The 19284-nt window shown below is 37.0% G+C and overlaps 1 protein-coding gene across 2 annotated transcripts in view; it reads left to right on the forward strand.

The window, feature by feature from the left end:
- Positions 1-19284, forward strand: part of SMCHD1 (structural maintenance of chromosomes flexible hinge domain containing 1) — a 101665-nt gene that overhangs the window by 15916 nt on the left and 66465 nt on the right. For both annotated transcript variants that reach the window (XR_015695663.1, XM_087707213.1), the window contains exons 3-12: positions 2139-2300; positions 4975-5057; positions 5143-5273; positions 7191-7305; positions 8851-8970; positions 9354-9520; positions 10279-10372; positions 11192-11393; positions 14757-14880; positions 14973-15156. Coding sequence is in view for 1 of the 2 variants with exons in the window: in XM_087707213.1 (XP_087563339.1) it covers positions 2139-2300; positions 4975-5057; positions 5143-5273; positions 7191-7305; positions 8851-8970; positions 9354-9520; positions 10279-10372; positions 11192-11393; positions 14757-14880; positions 14973-15156 (1382 nt within the window). In the remaining variant the exon portion in view is untranslated. The remainder of the gene's footprint in view (positions 1-2138; positions 2301-4974; positions 5058-5142; positions 5274-7190; positions 7306-8850; positions 8971-9353; positions 9521-10278; positions 10373-11191; positions 11394-14756; positions 14881-14972; positions 15157-19284) is intronic.

Below are 19284 nucleotides of genomic sequence, written 5' to 3' on the forward strand. Positions count from 1 at the left end.
AGTAAATATCTTTTACAACAATTGTTGATATTAACAGTAAAAGAATGGAAATAAAAAAGAACACTTCTTTTGAATTTACAAATAAACTACCAAAATTATAGGCATATTATAAAGTTATTATATCTTCAAGAGGGAGATACTATATTAATGGATAATATGGCAATACGAAAAGCATTTTATCAGTATTGATTTTACAGCCTGATACTTGGAAGACACAAATATAGCATTAATATCTAAGAAAGACAAGCTTTGACTTAGGCCACAAATTATAGACCAATATAATTAATAAGGGTTATAAATTGTACTTTAAATGATTTTAGTTGGTGGACTAAGAATAATTTTTACAAGAATTTATTCACAAAGCTTAATGTAAATTTTATTTTAAAGACAATGTTGGAATTATGCTGGATATTCTTGAATAGCGTAGTGAAAATTGCCAAATAAAAAGGTATTTTTCTGCTGGGTTTTAAAAAATGTATAAGAATATAAAGATAATCTTGATGAAACAATGCAATCGTTATTAAAAGAAAATAAAAAGCATTTCAGACTTGGGAAGAGGAAAAAGAAAAGTAATTCTGTCAAAAGTAATAAGAGGGCAGACTGATATTCTGGTAAACTTTCACAATTGGATTATACCCAAGAATAGAGTAGCATTCCTGAAATCCTTGCTCTGTTTTCTTACCTGGCCTATCTTGAAGGGATAGCAAAAATTAAATAAAACAGTTTACTAAAAAGCCTTACACTTATTTTTTAAAAAAAAACTTTCAGAAATTACTCAAGAAAAGAATAATTACACGTATCCCTCACTTACTGACCACAACTGGAACTGTCAATTCCTTCACTGAGCTATGTGGTTATAAAGTGAAACATTACACAACCATACCTGACTTATAGCATTAGTTTCTCAGTTCAGGCTGTAATTATTAAACAAATCACCGCTAGTTGTTAAGCATGACATCATGTGATTGGGACTTGTGACTTCCTCTGCGCATGTGCAGAAGCAAAAAACAAGAGAGAACCGGTTCGGGGGCATGGCTGGCCTGAGTTGCTGCCGGTTCCAGCGACCCGGGCCGCCAAACCACTACCGGTTCAGCCGAACCAGTACCCACAACTGCTCTGAAGGTCACAAATGGCAATCCCATTAACTTGGGACACTGCAATTCCTGTAAATGTGTACTGGTTGCCATTCACCAAAATCACCATCATATAAGTTATGGGGATGCTTTGACAGTCAAAACTTCAAAGACCATTTATAAGTCTGTTTTTCCAATGTTGTAACTTGGAACAATCACTGAATGAATGGTCAGGAATAAGAACTATCAGCATAATTTAAAAATCTGCCTTGTTTTGAACCAGCAACCTTCTATATGCTAAGCAAATATCACAGTCACTGTGCTATGCAAACTCTATTATTAATGAGAGAAATAGAATTAGAAAATGTCAGAGTGAGGGGTAAGCATTGGCTTAGATTGAAGGGTCAATCCTTCTGCAAAGTAGCAGCTGATTTGCAGAGATCAGCCTAGAAGCTGAAGGGTTGTCTCCCAAGAGCAGGAGTACAGGTAGTCCTTGACTTATGATGACATTTGAGACCAGAATTTCCATTCATAAGCAAGATGGTGCTTCAGGGAGTGCCCAATTTTAAGGGATTCGCTGCAATTGTCACGTGAATTGTGGTTGTTAAGCAAATCTGGATTTTCACATTTGTTTTTGCTTGTTGAACACCAACTGGGAAGGTCATGAATGACAATCCCATGACTTGGACACTGCAACTGTTGTAAATCCATGCCAGTTGCCAAGTGCCCAAAGGTTTACCATGTGACGGGGTGTATGTGCTGTGATGGTCATAAGTGCAAGGACCAGTTGTAAGTCACTTTTTTCAGTGTCATTATAACTCTAAATGGTCGCTAAATTAATGGCTATAAGTTGGTGACTACTTGCATTTAAGGTAAAATAACAAAATTATTTTGGGAATGGAGGAGAAAAATGTGACAGATCACTTTAAATGTGAGTAAGGGAGTAATATGTGGCAATAGGGCAACTGACGGATTGTAAAGCCGTATTGGAAACAAGCATTTAAGAAATTAGTACATTGTAGTATTACATTTTTCCTTATTTAAAGTTTCATATATATCTTGTAGATCAAATTGTTAAAGACAAGATGACTCTCTACTTACTACAAAGAGTTGATCAGTTGCTCACTTCAGCAACAAAGGAGTGCATTGAGTTTTTGCCACATTATAACACACTTCTGAAAAGTGGAACATATGAATACTATGACAGCAAAGAGCAAACTCCTCTTCGTAAGTATTTAAATATTAATAGTATATCTGGAAGTCAATGAGTGGTGTGGTGGACCAGAGATGGAGCTCTCGCCTTACAATCAAGAGGGTGTGAGTTCAATCCTAGGTAGAGGCACATATTTCTCCCTTTGGACACAATGAGAATATGTCTGCTGAACAAAACTCCGCATTGGCGATAGGAAGGGCATCTGGCCAGTAAACACACTACTAGCTCCATTCAGTTTCCCAGACTCCACCTCGCAAGGTATTATGGGGTCATTAAAGAGAATGATGATATGTGGAAGTCAATGCATTGTGTTTTTATTTTTTAATCAAGTGCTGTTGTTTTAAATATTATCCTTGAAAATGGCAGAATGAATGGAAGCTTTCTGTTTTCTTTTTCCATGAGAAAGCAGATTTCTTTCTTTCTATTCTCATTATAGTTAAGCTCTCTTGCTAGATCATCCTTATCAACTGGGTTAGTAATCTTGACATGCCTGCAGTTTGTGTTTTTTAAAATTCAGTTTTATTTCAGGTTTGTTTCACTTCTAGTTCATTCGTTATCAATTTTCAATCAAGGAATTATGAGTTTGGGATGGGGAAAATTTTCAAAGCTTTTGCACTAATTCTGGCTTGAATTCCTATGATCTGTTGCACAATAAATAAGTCAAAATTGCTGTCATTGGTCAGTTTGGCAGAAGACTTAAAATAGGCTTTTTGTGGAGTAAAATATACAGTAGCATTTGTTGCCTCTTTTAGTCTTTAAGGGGACCCCAATGAACATGTACCATAAGTATAATGGAATGTGTGAATTAACTTGGGGAAAGAGGGGAGGAGATGCTGCCTAGGAAACAATCAGACAAGAGAGGCAGGAGCCCCCCATTGGCTTAGCAATCAGAGAAAGAAACTTATGAAGAAACTGCCCTAATGGACCAAGTACTTAAAAGTGGCAATGAAAAGTTTGTGCCTTCAGATATACAAGATTCTGGTAATAAAGTCTTGCAAAAAAAATAAAATCAGTTTATCTAGTCTTGTTTCCTGTCGATTTATCTGGGACGGCTGACATCAATCTTGCCAATCCCCTACTCTTTTCCAAACAAAGAAATTTATAGAATGAAATCCAATTCTTAAGAAACACCGTAAGATATAGTAGATCTTCCATTTGACTTTTATTAAATTCATCTTCAAATTCTTTTATCTGCCTAACATTTTTATTATATTTTTTTCCAAACTGAGTTGTTTCCTTTTTGTTCGATTTTCCATTTTTAGAATTCCCATTCCTATTTATACTTTGGTAAAATTTCCTGTGGTCTGGTTGCCTTATTGTGTTACTTTTCCTAGTTATTATTTATTTCTTTATTATTTCCAAAGCTTTTTTGTACCAAGCCAACATTTTTAATTAGACTTGTCCTGATTCTTAACATTCTTTAGTGTTTGCTCTTCCTTGTTCTTCAGATAACATTCTGATCTTTATTTATTTTGGTCTCCAGTCTTATCATTCACTTTAGGATTGAATATAATTTTGCTTTTAATTTTCTAATTTTGATATCCAATTTTTCTGTAGCTACCATTGCTGTACTGTAGGCAAGATAATTGGTCTGTTCAATGGATGCTATTTTAATCCTTGCACATGACTTATTTACATCCTTCATAATAAGTGCCAGATCTTTCTTGGGCAATACTTGAGATTGTACTAAAAATAGTTAATGTTAGAAACTACTTTGAATGTCAAGATCTGAAAATCAGAATTGAAAGATTGTATCATAAACTGGCCCCCATGATCGCCATCTTGGACATTGACAAAAATTCCATCTGTCAATTGGATCTGCAGATCTTCCAAGTCGACACATTATGGCATCCTAGGTTCTTGGGAAGAACTCAATGCATAGGAAAGCCAAGAGCAGCGAAAGAACTAGGAGTTGTCATTTCACATTTTTTGTGTGTCTAATACTAAATAAATTATTTTATTTCAGACCATTTGTTTAGAACAGTAGACAAGAAGGGAGCATGACAAGTTTGTAAATAAGACTTCTGTTATTTAGTTGTGTGCTGAATGAAATACATTTTTTTTTTTGCTTTTCTCAGTCATTTTTGTATCATTACTCCCAGCAGTAATGATATGAAATGAAAACTGAAGAAGAAATTATTCCTGGAACATATTGAACTAAGGATGTAAATATACTACTATTTTTGTCAGATCGTGTTGACTAATATAATGATTTGCCAAAATGAAAAGAGCCCCCAAAGGGATTGTAAATATTTGAGTATTTTCTAACTCATAAGTTCCAGTGTTCTAATACACTGCAACAATACTAAAATGCAGCATGTGCAATGTTTGTAATTTAATTCCAAAAAGGTGGTCTATAAGCATGAACTTGGCATTTGTCTATAACTTTTAAAATAAATTATATTTTTTCTTGAGATTATTTTTCATTTTCCCTGAATTATATTTTTAGAATCGGGTCATAAGCCTTGCACATCCCTACGATGTAAACATGCATATATACATAGCTATGAGAGAGAGAGGATATGTATACTACATACACTATTGGATTTCAATTATAAAAGCATAGATTTCTAATATACCTGTCAATGTGGTTTCTTTTGGAAGCAGAGTAAACATTTGCATTGTAATTTGCATTGCATTAATTTGTTTTCATAATGATAATTCTTAGAAAAATTTCTTTTTATTTAGCATATGCACTTGCAGAATTGATTGATAACTCCTTATCAGCTACTTCTCAAAATTCTGGAATTCGGTGCATACAGTTAAAACTGGTAAGATGTCAAATAATTTTTAAAATATTTTATAGACAAATTTTATTCTTGTATTTTCATATCCTGCTGCTTTTTTCTGTAACAGTTATTTGATGATAGCCAAGGAAAACCAGCTGTTGCTGTGATTGATAATGGAAGAGGTATGACTTCTAAACAACTAAACAACTGGGCTGTGTATCGATTGTCAAAGTTTATACAACAAGGCAATATAGAAAGGTTAGAACATTCTAATCTCAATTTATGTTTAAGTATTAAATATATGCATTGAATCAGTCTAGCACTTTGGGATAATAAAAAAGAAATGTTCATTATCCCAATCTGCTAGACTATTATTGTAAGTGAAAATGAATGTAATGTTATATATGAGTCAATGCACATTGTAAATATATCCATTGATGCAGTATCTAAATATTATATTGAGGCATAACAAAATCCTTCCCCATCTTTTAGTTATAGTAAATAACTTGTATTTTATAGTGTTTTATTTTTATTATATTCATTTTTTTCATATTGTTTTATTCTTTTTAACATAATGAGCTTCACCTTGTGGTGAGATGAGCAGCAAACAAATTTAATAAATACAATAAAAAATAAATATCCATGAAACATATCCCTAGCTAATTGTGCATTAGCTTAATTTTTAGTTCAAGTACGGTCTCAGAAAGTCAGATGCAAATAACCAGGTACACACAATCCAATTAAACTGATTTATTGCTACACAGCTATGCGCAGGTATCTTCTCAGGTAATGGTTAGCACCTGCTAGGAATTGGATAAGGGTCTACAGAATTCAAGTGAGGAAGTTGGGATTCCAGGTTGATTCCTCTTTTAACTCTGGTTCTGCCACTCCTTCTCCTACATAACATAACGCAACAAAGCCTAGTATTTTCTCTGATCTAGCTCGTCTGTTATTTCTACATGCTCAGAAATCCAAATGAAAGTTCAAATACATTTTAAAATTTCAGAGTTTATCTTATACTTTTAATCAATTTGCAGTTTGATTTCTGTGCATCTCCTAACTTGCCAATACAGGGATACTTTCATACTCATCGTTGTTTCATTCCTGTGTAATGCTGTAGGTCATAGATGGACAATTAGTACATGCAAGGTGCATATGGTTCACTGGCACTCTATTGATGATCCATAGGGCTCCACCAATGAGAAGGAGCAACATTTTTGCCCAAATTTTTTTCAGGGAAAGGGTTGAAGAGTTTTGAGGGGCAAATGTGTGGTTTACCATATTTTTCAGAGTATAAGACGCACTGGAGTATAAGACGCACCAACGTTTTGAAGAGGTGGGGTTTATTTTTTTTAAAAAAGGTTTTGCACTTTGCACCCCTTCTAAAAAGAGGCCGTTTTTCACGAAAATGGGCCTGTTTTTTTTTCCCCAAAAAAAGGCATGAGTAGCCTTTAGGAGGCTTGTAGAGTGCTCCTGTGGGCTGGGGAAGGGGCGAAATTGAGCAAAAAACAGCCCATTTTTTGTTCATTTCTGCCCTCCCCAGCCCCCAGGAGCATTCTGCAAAGCTCCTAAAGGCTATACATGGCCATTTTGGTGAAGGGGGCGGGGTTTCAGGAGGCAAAAAATGCTGTATTCAATGTATAAGCAATGTATACACACCCAGATTTTCAGCTTCTTTTTTGAGGGAAAAAGGTGTGTCTCATACTCTGAAAAATACGGTAAATTTTATCCCTAACAAAATCAGATTTGGTTACTTTTTCCTATGAGAGGTTATGGGACAAAATGAATATGTTAAAGCACCCATTTTGCCAATAAACTGTACCAGAACACAAAGTCTAAAATTGTGAGCTCACTCCAATTATGTTGTGACATCATCAACCGTATCCTTTGTCAAATTTGGACAGAGCCTATTAACAGAGTATATCCTTAGGAGAAAAAAGAAATGTATTTCTCAATTTGTAGTTTCCATAAAGTACTGCAATGTTCCTGAACATTTCTATAAATATATGGTATATGCATTTTATAATGTAGATATCAAAGGATATTTCACAAAATTTATATATAACTATTTTTATCACTCCAAAGCATTGTTATTGATTATTGTTTTAATTTCATTTAATATCTATACATTTAACAGTTTCTATTTTTTTTTCTTGTATTCATTTTTTGTATCAGTGATCATTCAGGATATGTAATTCCTCAACCAATACCTCGCAGCTTAAACAGTGATATATCGTATTTTGGGGTTGGTGGTAAACAAGCTGCATTTTTTGTTGGACAGTCTGTTAGAGTAAGTATAGTCTAATATTGCTTAATTGATCTGGATTAATAGTAGGCTGATCAGGATCCTGCTTCTTCTAAGAAGATTGTGAATGTATGGAGAATGGGCCAATTGTTTGTGGTAGAAGACAAAGTTTGCCAGGCTGTGTTTGGGGTGGTAAAGATTTCAGTGTCAAGTTACAGTATTGAAATAACATCTCTGCAGTATTTACAATACAATACAATGGCAGAGTTGGAAGGGACCTTGGAGGTCTTCTAGTCCAACCCCCTGCAGGAAACCCTATACCAACGATGGCTAACCTTTTTTGGTTCATGTGCCATAAGCGGGGGGACGTGCGTGCGCAGGCGTACCACACCCATAATGCAATGCATGCACCCATAATGCAATGCATGAAACCACCCACCCACCCCCGTGCGCATGCGTGCATGACAGGCGCAAACACACACACACACACACACACACACATTTTTTGCATGCTTTTTTCACTTTCAGCAGGCTCCATAGGCTTTATAGGAGCCTGGGGAGGACAAAAACAGCCTCCTCTGCCTACCCCCGGAAGCCCTCCGAAAGCTTCAGGGACGGCTTCCCTGAAGGCTCTGGAGGACAAAAATGACCCTACGAGCAAACCGGAAGTTACTTCCGGTTGGTCCATTGGGTCGTTTTTTTGTCCTCCAGAGCCTTCAGGGAAGCCTCCGTAAGGCCCCTGAAGGCTCCAGAGGGCTTAAACTGGCCCTATGAGCAAACCGGAAGTCTGTTCCCAAACTCCCAGTTTGCTCGTAGGGCCATTATTTACGCTACGGAGGCTTCAGGAAAGCTCCTGAAGCCTCCGCAGGACCTCGGGGGGAGGCTGTTTTCGCCCTCCCCAAGCTCCTATAAAACATCCACGCTGGCCAGCTGACAGGGCAACGCCTCACGTGTCCTGACAAATGGCTCCATGTGCCACTTGTGGCACGTGTGCCATAGGTTCACCATCCCGGCCCTATACCATTTCAGACAAATGGCTATCCAACAGCTTCTTAAAGACTTCCAGTATTGGGGCATTCACAACTTCTGGAGGCAAGCTGTTCCACTGATTAATTGTTGTAACTGTCAGGAAATTTCTCCTCAGTTCCAAGTTGCTTCTCTCCTTGATTAGTTTCCACCCATTGCTTCTTGTTCTGCCCTCAGGTGCTTTGGAGAATAGTTTGACTCCCTCCCGGAAAACTGCTATCATGTCTCCCCTAGTCCTTCTTTTCATTAAACTAGACATACCCAGTTCTTGCAATCGTTCTTCATATGTTTTAGCCTCCAGTCCCCTAATCATCTTTGTTGTTCTTTGTTGTGTGAGAACTGCATTGCTGTTATGGGGTAATAAATCTTTCCCTTGCTATGTTTTTATATTTCATAGAATTATGAAGCCAGGTTTATTTTCCATTGAATGTTATATTTGAGAAAGTACATAATCTTCATCCAGTGCAGTTTTGGTGATATAAATTTCCTGTATCATAGTGTTGACTGCTAGAATTGCTTGCAACATAACTTCATTTTTTTTTAAAAAAATATAATTATTATTAGATGATAAGCAAACCTGCAAATTCTCAAGATGTTCATGAACTTGTCCTTTCAAAAGAAGATTTTGAACAGAAAGAAAAAAACAAAGAACCTGTATACAGAACCTATATAAGAAATAGAAAGGTAAGATAGTATTTTAATCATTGGATTAATGCCACCTTTGAAACAATCCTTTCACATTTACAACCTGCTAGGATTTAGGAAACCAAAGTATTTTACTGAAAGGATCCCTGTAGGATTATAGCATATACAGAGTGTGACCTAATTCAACTTTTATTAACTGCTGAGCTGAGCTAAAATCCACTGTAACCTAATGTGCCAACTGCATAGATAAAGCCTCTAGACGAATTGCCAATCTTGAAATGTAAAATGTGAATTCTGCTTGCTGAAACTTAAAATGTGCATTCTCATAACTTTCATTTTCTTGATTTCAAAATGAGTGAAAGCTAATCAGTACCATTCCTTGTCTAATTTAATGTTGTTGTTTTTTAAAAAAAATCGAATAGCCATCTGATTCTTCCCACATTGTTAATGTTGATGAGCGATTTCTGCACAAACTTATTTTGGAAGAGAAAGAGAAAGACAGTTTTACTGCTGTTGTCATTACTGGAATGCAGCCTAAGCATGTACGATACCTGAAAAATAATTTTCACCATTGTATAAGAGAGTTAAAGTAAGTATCTTACGTGTTTAAACTTTCAAGTAAATTGATTGATGATTCTAATATCTTATCATACTTAGAACTTTTTCTCCTGTACTTCTAAACATAGAAACTGCATTATATAGTAGCATGATGATGAACCTATGCCATGCGTGCCGGAATTGGCACACAAAGCCATCTCTCCGGTCACGCAAACTGTCGCTCCTTGCTCTTCCAGGGCACATTCTGGTCAGCTGGTTTTTGTGCACATGGGAACATTGGAAACTGGAGGAGCAGCGCACCGGTGTGTATGTGCGCACTGGACTTTTGGTCTTCCGGTTTCTGGGGAGCAGACGTGTGCAAAAATCAGCTGATTATCGCACATGTATGCACAGCATAAACCGGAAGACCTGGTGGCCGGTGCGCATGCATATGCCAGAAATCAGAAGCATAGCTTCCCGGCACGCACATGTGTGCTGGTTATCTCCCCTTCCAGTTTGTGGAGCGTGAATGCACACATACTCTGGTTTGCCAGCACTGATATAGTATTTATAATATTAAATAATAAACTAAAGGTTTTTGTTTTATTCTATTTTTGTTGTTTTGCTTTTAGCTGAAATGTTACGGAGTGGGAATACTTTTATTAATGGCCAGGCAACTTGAATTTATATATAATCTTTCTGGCTTCTGGTTGTATTCTTTTTATATCTTTAAAGTATTTAGTGGTCTATTAAAAAATCCTGCAGCGCTTATTTATTTTATAGTTTGATTAATGAATTTTATGATTACAGACACATATATCATTACTATATCCATGGACCAAATGGAAACATGACTAATTTGCAAATGAATGAAGAAATGGTTTCCAATAATATGGTTATTGAGGTAGGATCTCTCGCTATTGGAAGTAAATCAAAGAACATACTTGTTTTACTTGTTCTATATAACCTTAAGCAGTATAAGCGATGAATGGAGCATTTTCATCCTCTTCCTCCATAGTCTAGCCACCAACATATCCCTCCAAAATTTCTCTATTGATTTAGAATCCTATTAGGATAATTAATGTTTAGAATATATTTTCTTTTTATTGTAACCAGGTCTGAGAATTTTGGTTAATGGATGCCATATACATGCAGTTTAAAAAGTATGAATTATGTTTTACTGGTCATGATAGAAAAGAGAGTTAGAAGACATTGTATATAAAATTTTTGATTTATGACCATTTATTTAATGACCATTCAAAGTTATGGCACTGAAAAAAGTGGCAACTAGCAGGTATTTAAAACAGTTGCAGTGTCTTGGGGTCATGTAATCACTATTTATAATATTTTCCAAGGGGCTTCCAGCAAGCAAAGTAAATGGAAAACCTGGATTGCCTTAACAACTGGCCAAAAACAATAAAATTGGGCGCTACTCTCTTAATGGCCGAATCACTTAAAAGAAGTTACAGTCCCAATTGTGGTTATAAGTTGAGCACTACCTGTAGTACTCTCGTGATTTAAAAAGTGCCTTTTTTGTATCCAGTTCATTAATAACATGTCATAGTTATATGATTTATCTAAGAGTTCTTTCAAATATTGGTAATAAAATTCAAGTTTTAAAGAATAAATGAAAGCATTTAATTTAATATTCCTTGCTTTTTATTATTCATGATACCTTTTGTCAAGAAATTCATAGACAAACTAACACTCATTGTCTGTTTAGATTTCACTATTTGAAAAGGGGAAGACACCTCAGATTGTGAATCTTAGAGAAATCAAGGATGATATGCAGAGTTTATATATAAATACAGCAGCAGATAGCTTTGAGTTCAAGGCTCGTGTTGAAGGAGATGGAATAGTGGAAGGAATTATACGTTACCATCCTTTCTTATATGACAAAGAAACCTATCCTATCTCTTCTTCAAGTGAGTAATTGTTTGGGATAAAGGCTATTTATCATTCACATACTAATATGATAAATTTGATCATATTCCCATGATTTTAAATATTGTACTACCTACCCTATTTTCCTCAAAATAAGCCCTTTCCAGATAATAAGCCCAATCGTGTTTTTGAACGCACACGCTAAAATAAGCCCTCCCCAAAAATATTGCAACACGGCAGTAGCCATGAGGTGACCATGTTCGCCATCTCCTACACCTCAAAAATAATAAGACCTTTCCGAAAATAAGACCAAGTGCTTATTTTGGGTGTCAAAAGAAAATAAGACCCTGTCTTATTTTCGGGAAAACACAGTAGCATTAGAGGGCATTGTAAAATGCCTGTATTGAAGGGCAACTAGGTTTTCGAATACCAATTCTTCATATATTGGATCTATATTAAATATATATATTGTGCCATCCTTACTTCTATGATCCAGTAACCTCCACTCTATTGCATATCTGCCACTATCTTAGCTATTTTGTTTAATGCATTTAAATGTATTAATTGTCTTATTATTTTAATAATTTAATCAATTAAAGTTAGTTTCAATTGTTTTGTCAAATTTTAAGCTTCCCAAAGTTGCATGACAGCAAGATGAGTGGTAAATAAATTTAATTAATAAATACATAGGGAGTTGGAGAAATAGGATTGTTTTTATGTGAAGGTTTTTTTGTAACTTTCCATTAATTAATAAGCTACATTTCAAACCAATTTTGTAGAACTGATTATGATTCATCTGCTAGCTCACCCATTCTCAGTTTAGGTCTAGATATTTTTCTCTCATCTAAATAGACCTTCACTTCTGAATATACCTTCAGTCTAAGAATCCAGACAAGGAATGGGCGTTGATGGGGAGAAATGTCTATCAAGAAAGCATTTGATGATAGTAACAAACTTGTTAGAGAGATCTCTTGGACAGAAAGATTGCAATTTTAATGAAAAATAAGAAAAAAGACTCCAGTGATAGTAAGGGTGATGGCATGTGAGAATGAGGAGGCAGACTCACAGCCAGGGTAATGGTCTGATAAAGCAGTTCAGTCCACAGGTGCATGCACAGCATTTCAGAAGAAATTCTTCACATTCCTCAGAGACTGAAAAAGAAACAAGGAGAGAAATAATTTCAGTCTACCAAGATTCTATTCATGTAACTTTATAATAAAGTAAACTTAGTTCTTCTGGTTGTGCTTCTTGTCTTGACCTTGCAAGGCTGGCAGTTTTTAGCAGCCACAACTATTGGTGGATATACAGTACATGCTTGATAATACATTGGCCTCTAAAGCAGCGGTTCTCAACCTGTGGGTCGTGACCTCTTTGGGGTTCGAATGACCTTTTCACAGGGATCGCTAAGACCATTGGAACTTTAGACTCCCCCTCGCGTTCCTCGAAATCCCCTGCAGATGGGGTCCGGAGTCATTGCCAGCCATTCAGAGGGTCACCACGGCTCCACCCCATGGAAAACATAGGTGCATGCGCACGCCCCATACAATTACAGCCTCGGAGACTTTGTAATGGCGTGAACTTGTTCTCACTTGCCTGGGCTTCTGCAAAAACTGCCCTCTGAAGCTCTCCAAAGCTGTCCGAAGCCCTCCAAGGGTACTGCCAGGTACTTTTAAGAGTGAGTGATTAAGTGAGTGAGTGAGACAGAGAGACCGGGGGTGGGTTGCTCCCTCTTCTCTGATTTGAATGTGAGAGAGAGCGTGGGCGGTTTAGTGGCCCACCTTCTTTGCTAGTTCCAGTGGGTGGAGAAAGGAGGCATGCAATAGTCGAGGGTGAAGGTGCTCCCCTTCGTCCTTGGTAGCAAGGGTTCCTTTTCACAAGCCTCCTTTCTTTCTCTGCCTTCCCGAATGAGCGAAGGAGGTGCTGGCCCCAAACCACACACTCACCCGCATTCAAACCAGCCCGTCCCCTCCTGTCTTTTGGCATGGGCTCTCTGGAGGGGGAGGGAGGTTCTTTCCAAAGTCTGGCTTCTTTCCTTCCCTCCTGCAGCTGGAAAACAGAAATTTTCATAGCGGCAGAAACACAACCCCAGGCAGTTAGTTCCAGCTCTCCCTTCCCCAAGCATGTCCTGTTGCTGCTAGAGCCACTTTTGCTGAATCCGGTGTGGGGGCGATGGCAAGAAGTGGCTGCCAGCAAAGTTCTCATGGTAAGAGTCCCGCTGCCGCACCAGATTCAGCAAAAGCAGCTCCAGCAACAACGGGACCAATAGGGGGTGGGAAATCCATGCAGAGGTAGGAAAATGCATGCATTCCCAACCCCCTCCATTGGAAACGAGGCAACTGTCAAGAGAGAAGAGGGCAGCACACGCCACATGGGCTTGTGCAACAGCCGAAGACCAGGAGGCGAGGTGACCACAGTGTGTGTGTATGTGAGTGAGAGAGACAGACAGACATGTCTGTGAGAGAGGCACAGAGAGAGGGGAAGGGAGGGGAGAGACAGAGACACAGAGAGACAAATGTGGGAGGGAGGAGAGAGACAGAGATACAGAGAGAATTACAGAAAGAGAGGAAGGGAGGGGAGAGACAGAGAGAGAGAGAGAGAGAGGAAGGGAGGGGGAAGACAAGAGACACAAAGACAGATGGGGAGACACGAGAAAGGCAGAGATACAGGGAGAATTACAGAGAGGAAGGGAGCGGAGAGACAGACACACAGAGAGACAGATGGGGGAGGGAGGAGAGAGACAAAGAGCCACAGAGAGAGAAAGAAAGGAAGAATTGGTGGCTGTTTTGTTTTTTCTTTCTTTTCTTTCTTTTTAAAAGAAAGGCATTCTTACCACTTAGAGCTGGGAGCCTGTTCTTAAACTTCCCAGACAAAACTTTATTTATTTGTAATTAGAAATAAATATTTCACAATATATAATTACATATTGTTTTTGTGATTAATCACTATGCTTTAATTATGTTCAGTTTATAACAATAGAAATACATCCTGTATATCAGATATTTACATTACGATTCATAACAGTAGTAAAATTACAGTTATAGAGTAGCAACAAAAATAATTTCATGGTTGGGGGGTCACCACAACATGAGGAACTGTATTAAAGGGTCGCGGCATTATGAAGGTTGAGAACCACTGCTCTAAAGCAACATTACCCAACTTTTTCAAGTAAAATTTTGGCTAATATACAGTTTAATTATAGGAACCAAGCACAGTTATATAATGCTCTCCTTATACATAAACTTCTAATTTGATTGCATTAGAAATTAATTTCATTAGCAATTTTTAAAGAAAAAAATTAAGTAGGTATCTGGTTTGCACTTCTTTTCCATAATTTGGAAAAGTATTCTATTTTGCATTTCTACATACAGTGATATGAAAATAACTTTTAAATTTAACATTGAAAGATGATGATGAAGATGAAGATGAAGAAGAGGATTGTTATATAATAGAAAAAAGAACCAGAGGGGAAGAAGCTATTTTTAAATGTTTTTGGAATGGAAGATTAATTCCATATACAACTATAGCAGGGTAAGACTGAATTTGTTCTAAAGTTTATACATACTGGTATACGTAGATATTTTTTATTTCTATGTTTCTAAATATTGTCTTTTCCTCCCAAGTTTTGAATGGTGTACTTTACCCAAAAAGAGAGGGACTGTTCCATTTGAATGTTACAACCGAATATCTGGTGTATTATTTACAAATGGCAACTTTGAAGTCACCACAAACAAACTGACTTTTGTGGAGTTGGAATCAAAGTTAAAAGATAAAAATACACTTTTTACAAGAATTGTTAATGGACAGGTAATATTGAATTTATTTGTTTGCGAATACTGTTTACATGCCTTTAGAAAATAATTAAGAGTAATTTTTATTGTGGTTTGTGTTTGGTAAGCCCCGCATTGGGAGAGCGAGTGCATTCAGAGAAGCGTTGTGAGAGTTGTGTTGGAGAACACACAAACCAGCATACAGAGACACTGCAGTTTAAATAGGCTTTTACTTTCAAGGAAATAGAGGTATCAGACTCCATCAAACAGTCCAAGTCATAAGCCGATAAGACAGTCAGTCATCAATGTCTTTCAGTTAAGGGATAATCCAAATACCATAGTCCAGTATCATATAAACAGTCTGGTACACAAAGTTTGCTAACAGTTGCAAAACTCAGCTCAGCCCAGCATCTAACGAACAGAGAGCTAACAGTCATTCTGGCTCCCTCTTATGGCCGATTGAGCAAACAGCAACCAATCACAATTACAGTATGATTTAAAGAAACAGGTACAGCATTGTTACATGATTTATATATGCCAACCCAACCATTAGATTATATTCCTAACATTCTCCCCTTTGGGTAGGACAATATATAAATCTTACAATCTTAATCTGTATTCCTCACAACAATGTTTATGCTTTATATTACGTTGGGCCTTAGTAAAATGATCTGCAATGTTATCTTCAGACATACAATACTCCAGTGAGACTAATTTACTATTCACACTTTGCCTTACGTTCAGATACCTTATATCAGTGTGTTTTGACCTAGTTTTTACAGCAAGATTAGATGCTATCTGAATTGCTGCTTGATTGTCTTTATAAACAACAATAGGCTCTCGTATGTCAATCCCCATATCAAGTAGAAGCTGTTTATAACAAATCAAATCTGTACATCATAATGACAGACATGAGAATTCAGCCTCCATAGTCGATAGACTCAAATGTTTTTGTCTAATAGACCACCATCCAATTAGTGCCTTTCCCAGGAATACAACAAACCCTGATGTTGATTTCCGTGTAGACACATCCATAGCAAAACTTGCATCAGCATATGCAGTCAAGCTCAGATCATCTCTAGATTCTAAATACAATGCATAATGCATTGTTTGCTTAAGATATCTTAATATCCTCTTAGCAGCTTGCCAGTGCCTTTCAATAGGTTCAGCATTAAACCTGGCTAATTGATTTACACTATATGCTATGTCGGGCCTTGACCAATTACTCAGATACGATAAGCTACCAATCAATGATTGATAAATACCTTTATCAAACACAGGGCTTTTTACATCACCATGACTAAATTCCTGATCCATTGGAGTTTTAGCTGGTTTACACAGTTCCATCCTAAACGTTCTGAGTAGCTGGTTAATCTTCTCTGTTTGTGAGATTTTGTATCCTCCCCTAGTTTTATCTATTTGTAAATCAAGATATTGCCTAATCTCACCGAGATGTTTTGTACTGAATTTTGTCCTTAACAGTGTTATAATACTCGTAGCTTCTTGCTAAGTTTTAGTGATTAATGCTATGTCATCAATGAACAATAGCAACAATGAAATCACACCATTACTTTCTTTCTTAAACAAACATGGATCAGCCATGCCAGCTTTGAAACCTATCTTCGTTAACTCTTTAACTATACATTGATTCCATTCATATCCTGATTGCTTCAAGCCATACAGACTCTTTTTCAACCTCCAGGAATCAGTTTTACTATCAGTTTTAAATCCTGCAGGCTTCTGTAAATATATAGTATGTTGCAATGGTGCATGAAGATATGCTGTCTCTACATCTAAATGATTAACTATATATTCATTCTTAGTTGCCCATACTAATGCTGCACATAACGTTGTATCCTTTAAACTAGGCGCAAAAACCTCATCATAGTCATTGGCTGACTGAGCAAACCCTTGTGCAACTAACCTGGCTTTATGGGTTACAGTCCCATCTACACTATTTTTAAGTTTCAAAATCCATTTATATCCAATGGCATGTTTACCTGGTGGTAACTTTACATTTTCATACACCTCTAACCTTTGCAATGATTTCAATTCCTTTTCCATTGCATCTTTCCAAGCTTTCTGTTCCTCAGTTGGATATAGAGTTAATTCTTGGTAATTAGCAGGAACCTTATTTGCTTGACATGCTATAGATGCCTGATGCCCGTCAGGTGGTCTAGTTACACGAGTTAAACGTCTAGGTATTTCAGGACTCACCAGTGGACTCTTCTGTATAACCTCCTCTTGTTCTTCTGGTAACTGTACTTCTTCCTTAATTTCTTTCATTACTGTTTTTTCTACCTCATCGTTAGGGACTATTTGGGTGTCGATAATTACATTATCATTTGTTTCTAATTTATTCCACCCCACGTGTTCTATAAACTTAGCACTAGTGCTACAGTAAATCTTAGCTGTGCCTTTCTCCCAAAACCTAAATGATCTGTGATTAGCCTCATATTCTACAAAAAATAACTGTCAATCTCTTTGTTGCCCTTCCAATCACACTTGTGATGGTATATGCACCCATGCTGGGGCTCCAAATGTATGTAGGTAACTTAAATCTGGTTTTCTGCCATGCCACCTAGTGAATGGCACTTCACTGGTTGTTGTATTCACCACATTATTTAAAATATGGTTACTACACATCATAGCTTCACCCCACATTGTTTACAGCAAACCTGAATCAGCTATCATAGTTCGAACCATTGCCTGTAATGTTTGCCCCCTTCGTTCTACAAATGAGTTATGTTGTGGCCTATAAGGAGCAGAATGTTTGTGCCCAATTCCAGCTGTTCTTAACATTGTTTAGAATTTATAATTGGTAAACTCCGTCCCATTATCAGTAACTACAGTAATAACCTTGGCTTTCATCTTTCTCTCCGCAAACCTCAACCAATTAAAAAAATTCTGAAACATTTCTGTTTTGTTTTTCGTTAAGTAACAGAAATCATGTCGGGAATAATGATCCATGATACTCAAAACATAACAGGCATCTCCCAAACTGGGTTTCTTAGGTCCTATTATATCAGCAAAAACAACCTCCAGAGGTTCCTTTGTTTAAAACTATTCAGTCTGTTTGCAGGAGTAACTCTGCTTTTCTCCTGATTGCAAACATTGCAGTTTAAATATTTACTGCATGGTTTTAATTTTACTCCTTCTGCCAACTTAACAGTTTGTTGCAACATCTTGAAATTAATGTGCCCCATGTGTCTATGTAGTAAATGTATGCATTCATCATGGGGTTTAACATTATGATAAGCTGTGTTAGCCATCGGGCCCTCCGGTATAACATACAAACCGTTTTTTTAAAGTAGCAGTAAGCCTGTTACCCTCCTTTTCAATAATACAGATATCTCCCCCAAAGGTTACCACATAGCGAATGTTAACCAGAGCACTAACCGATAGTAAGTTGAATTTCAGGTTAGGTACATATAACATTGGTAACTGCTCATTTAGGAATGAACAATATGTGTTACCTTCACCAGACGCCCTCACCTTCCATCTATTTGCCAAAAATACATGTTCCTTGCTCGTCATTTTTACAAACCTTTTTCTATCTCTAGCAATGCACTGTGATGCTCCACTATCAACAACCCACAAATCATGATTTACTGGTGCATTGCTAGACATAGCCAAAGTAGACATAGCTAAGTTGACATTAGCATTTTTTCTAGCTCTTCTGGCATTATGTTTTGCCTTTTTACTGAACCTAGCTATTTGTCCCTTAGCCCCACAAGAATAATATTTTCGAACAGTATAGGCAGTAGAAGGTGACTCCTCATCTTGTGGTGGTTTTTCTCTCAGTTGTTCCCTCTCCATCCTTCTTCTCGACTCTTCCAACAGTCGTGCAGTAATGTCAGTCAATGTTAGTTCATTTCGGGTTAGGACTTCAAGAGAAGACACAAAAACATCATAACTCTTATCCAGTGAGGAGGGTATGATATAAACTTGATGTAGCTCAGAAAAAAATAGCTCTTTTTCATATAGCTCCTGAAAAACCCCTTTCATAAAGGTTAAATGAGCTAATATATCTCCACGTTTCAGAAGACATGCCCTAAACAGTTTGCATGTGAGATGTATGCGTGCATCTACAGTGTCACGTACATAAATCCTCTTCAAATTCTCCCAACATCTTGTAGCAGAATTTTCTCCACGAATATGAACT

The sequence above is a fragment of the Thamnophis sirtalis genome, unplaced genomic scaffold, assembly GCF_051295495.1.
Source record: "Thamnophis sirtalis isolate CommonGarterSnake01/CBP01778 unplaced genomic scaffold, rThaSir2_p1.2 scaffold_2, whole genome shotgun sequence".
In the NCBI taxonomy this organism is placed as follows: Eukaryota; Metazoa; Chordata; class Lepidosauria; order Squamata; family Natricidae; genus Thamnophis; species Thamnophis sirtalis.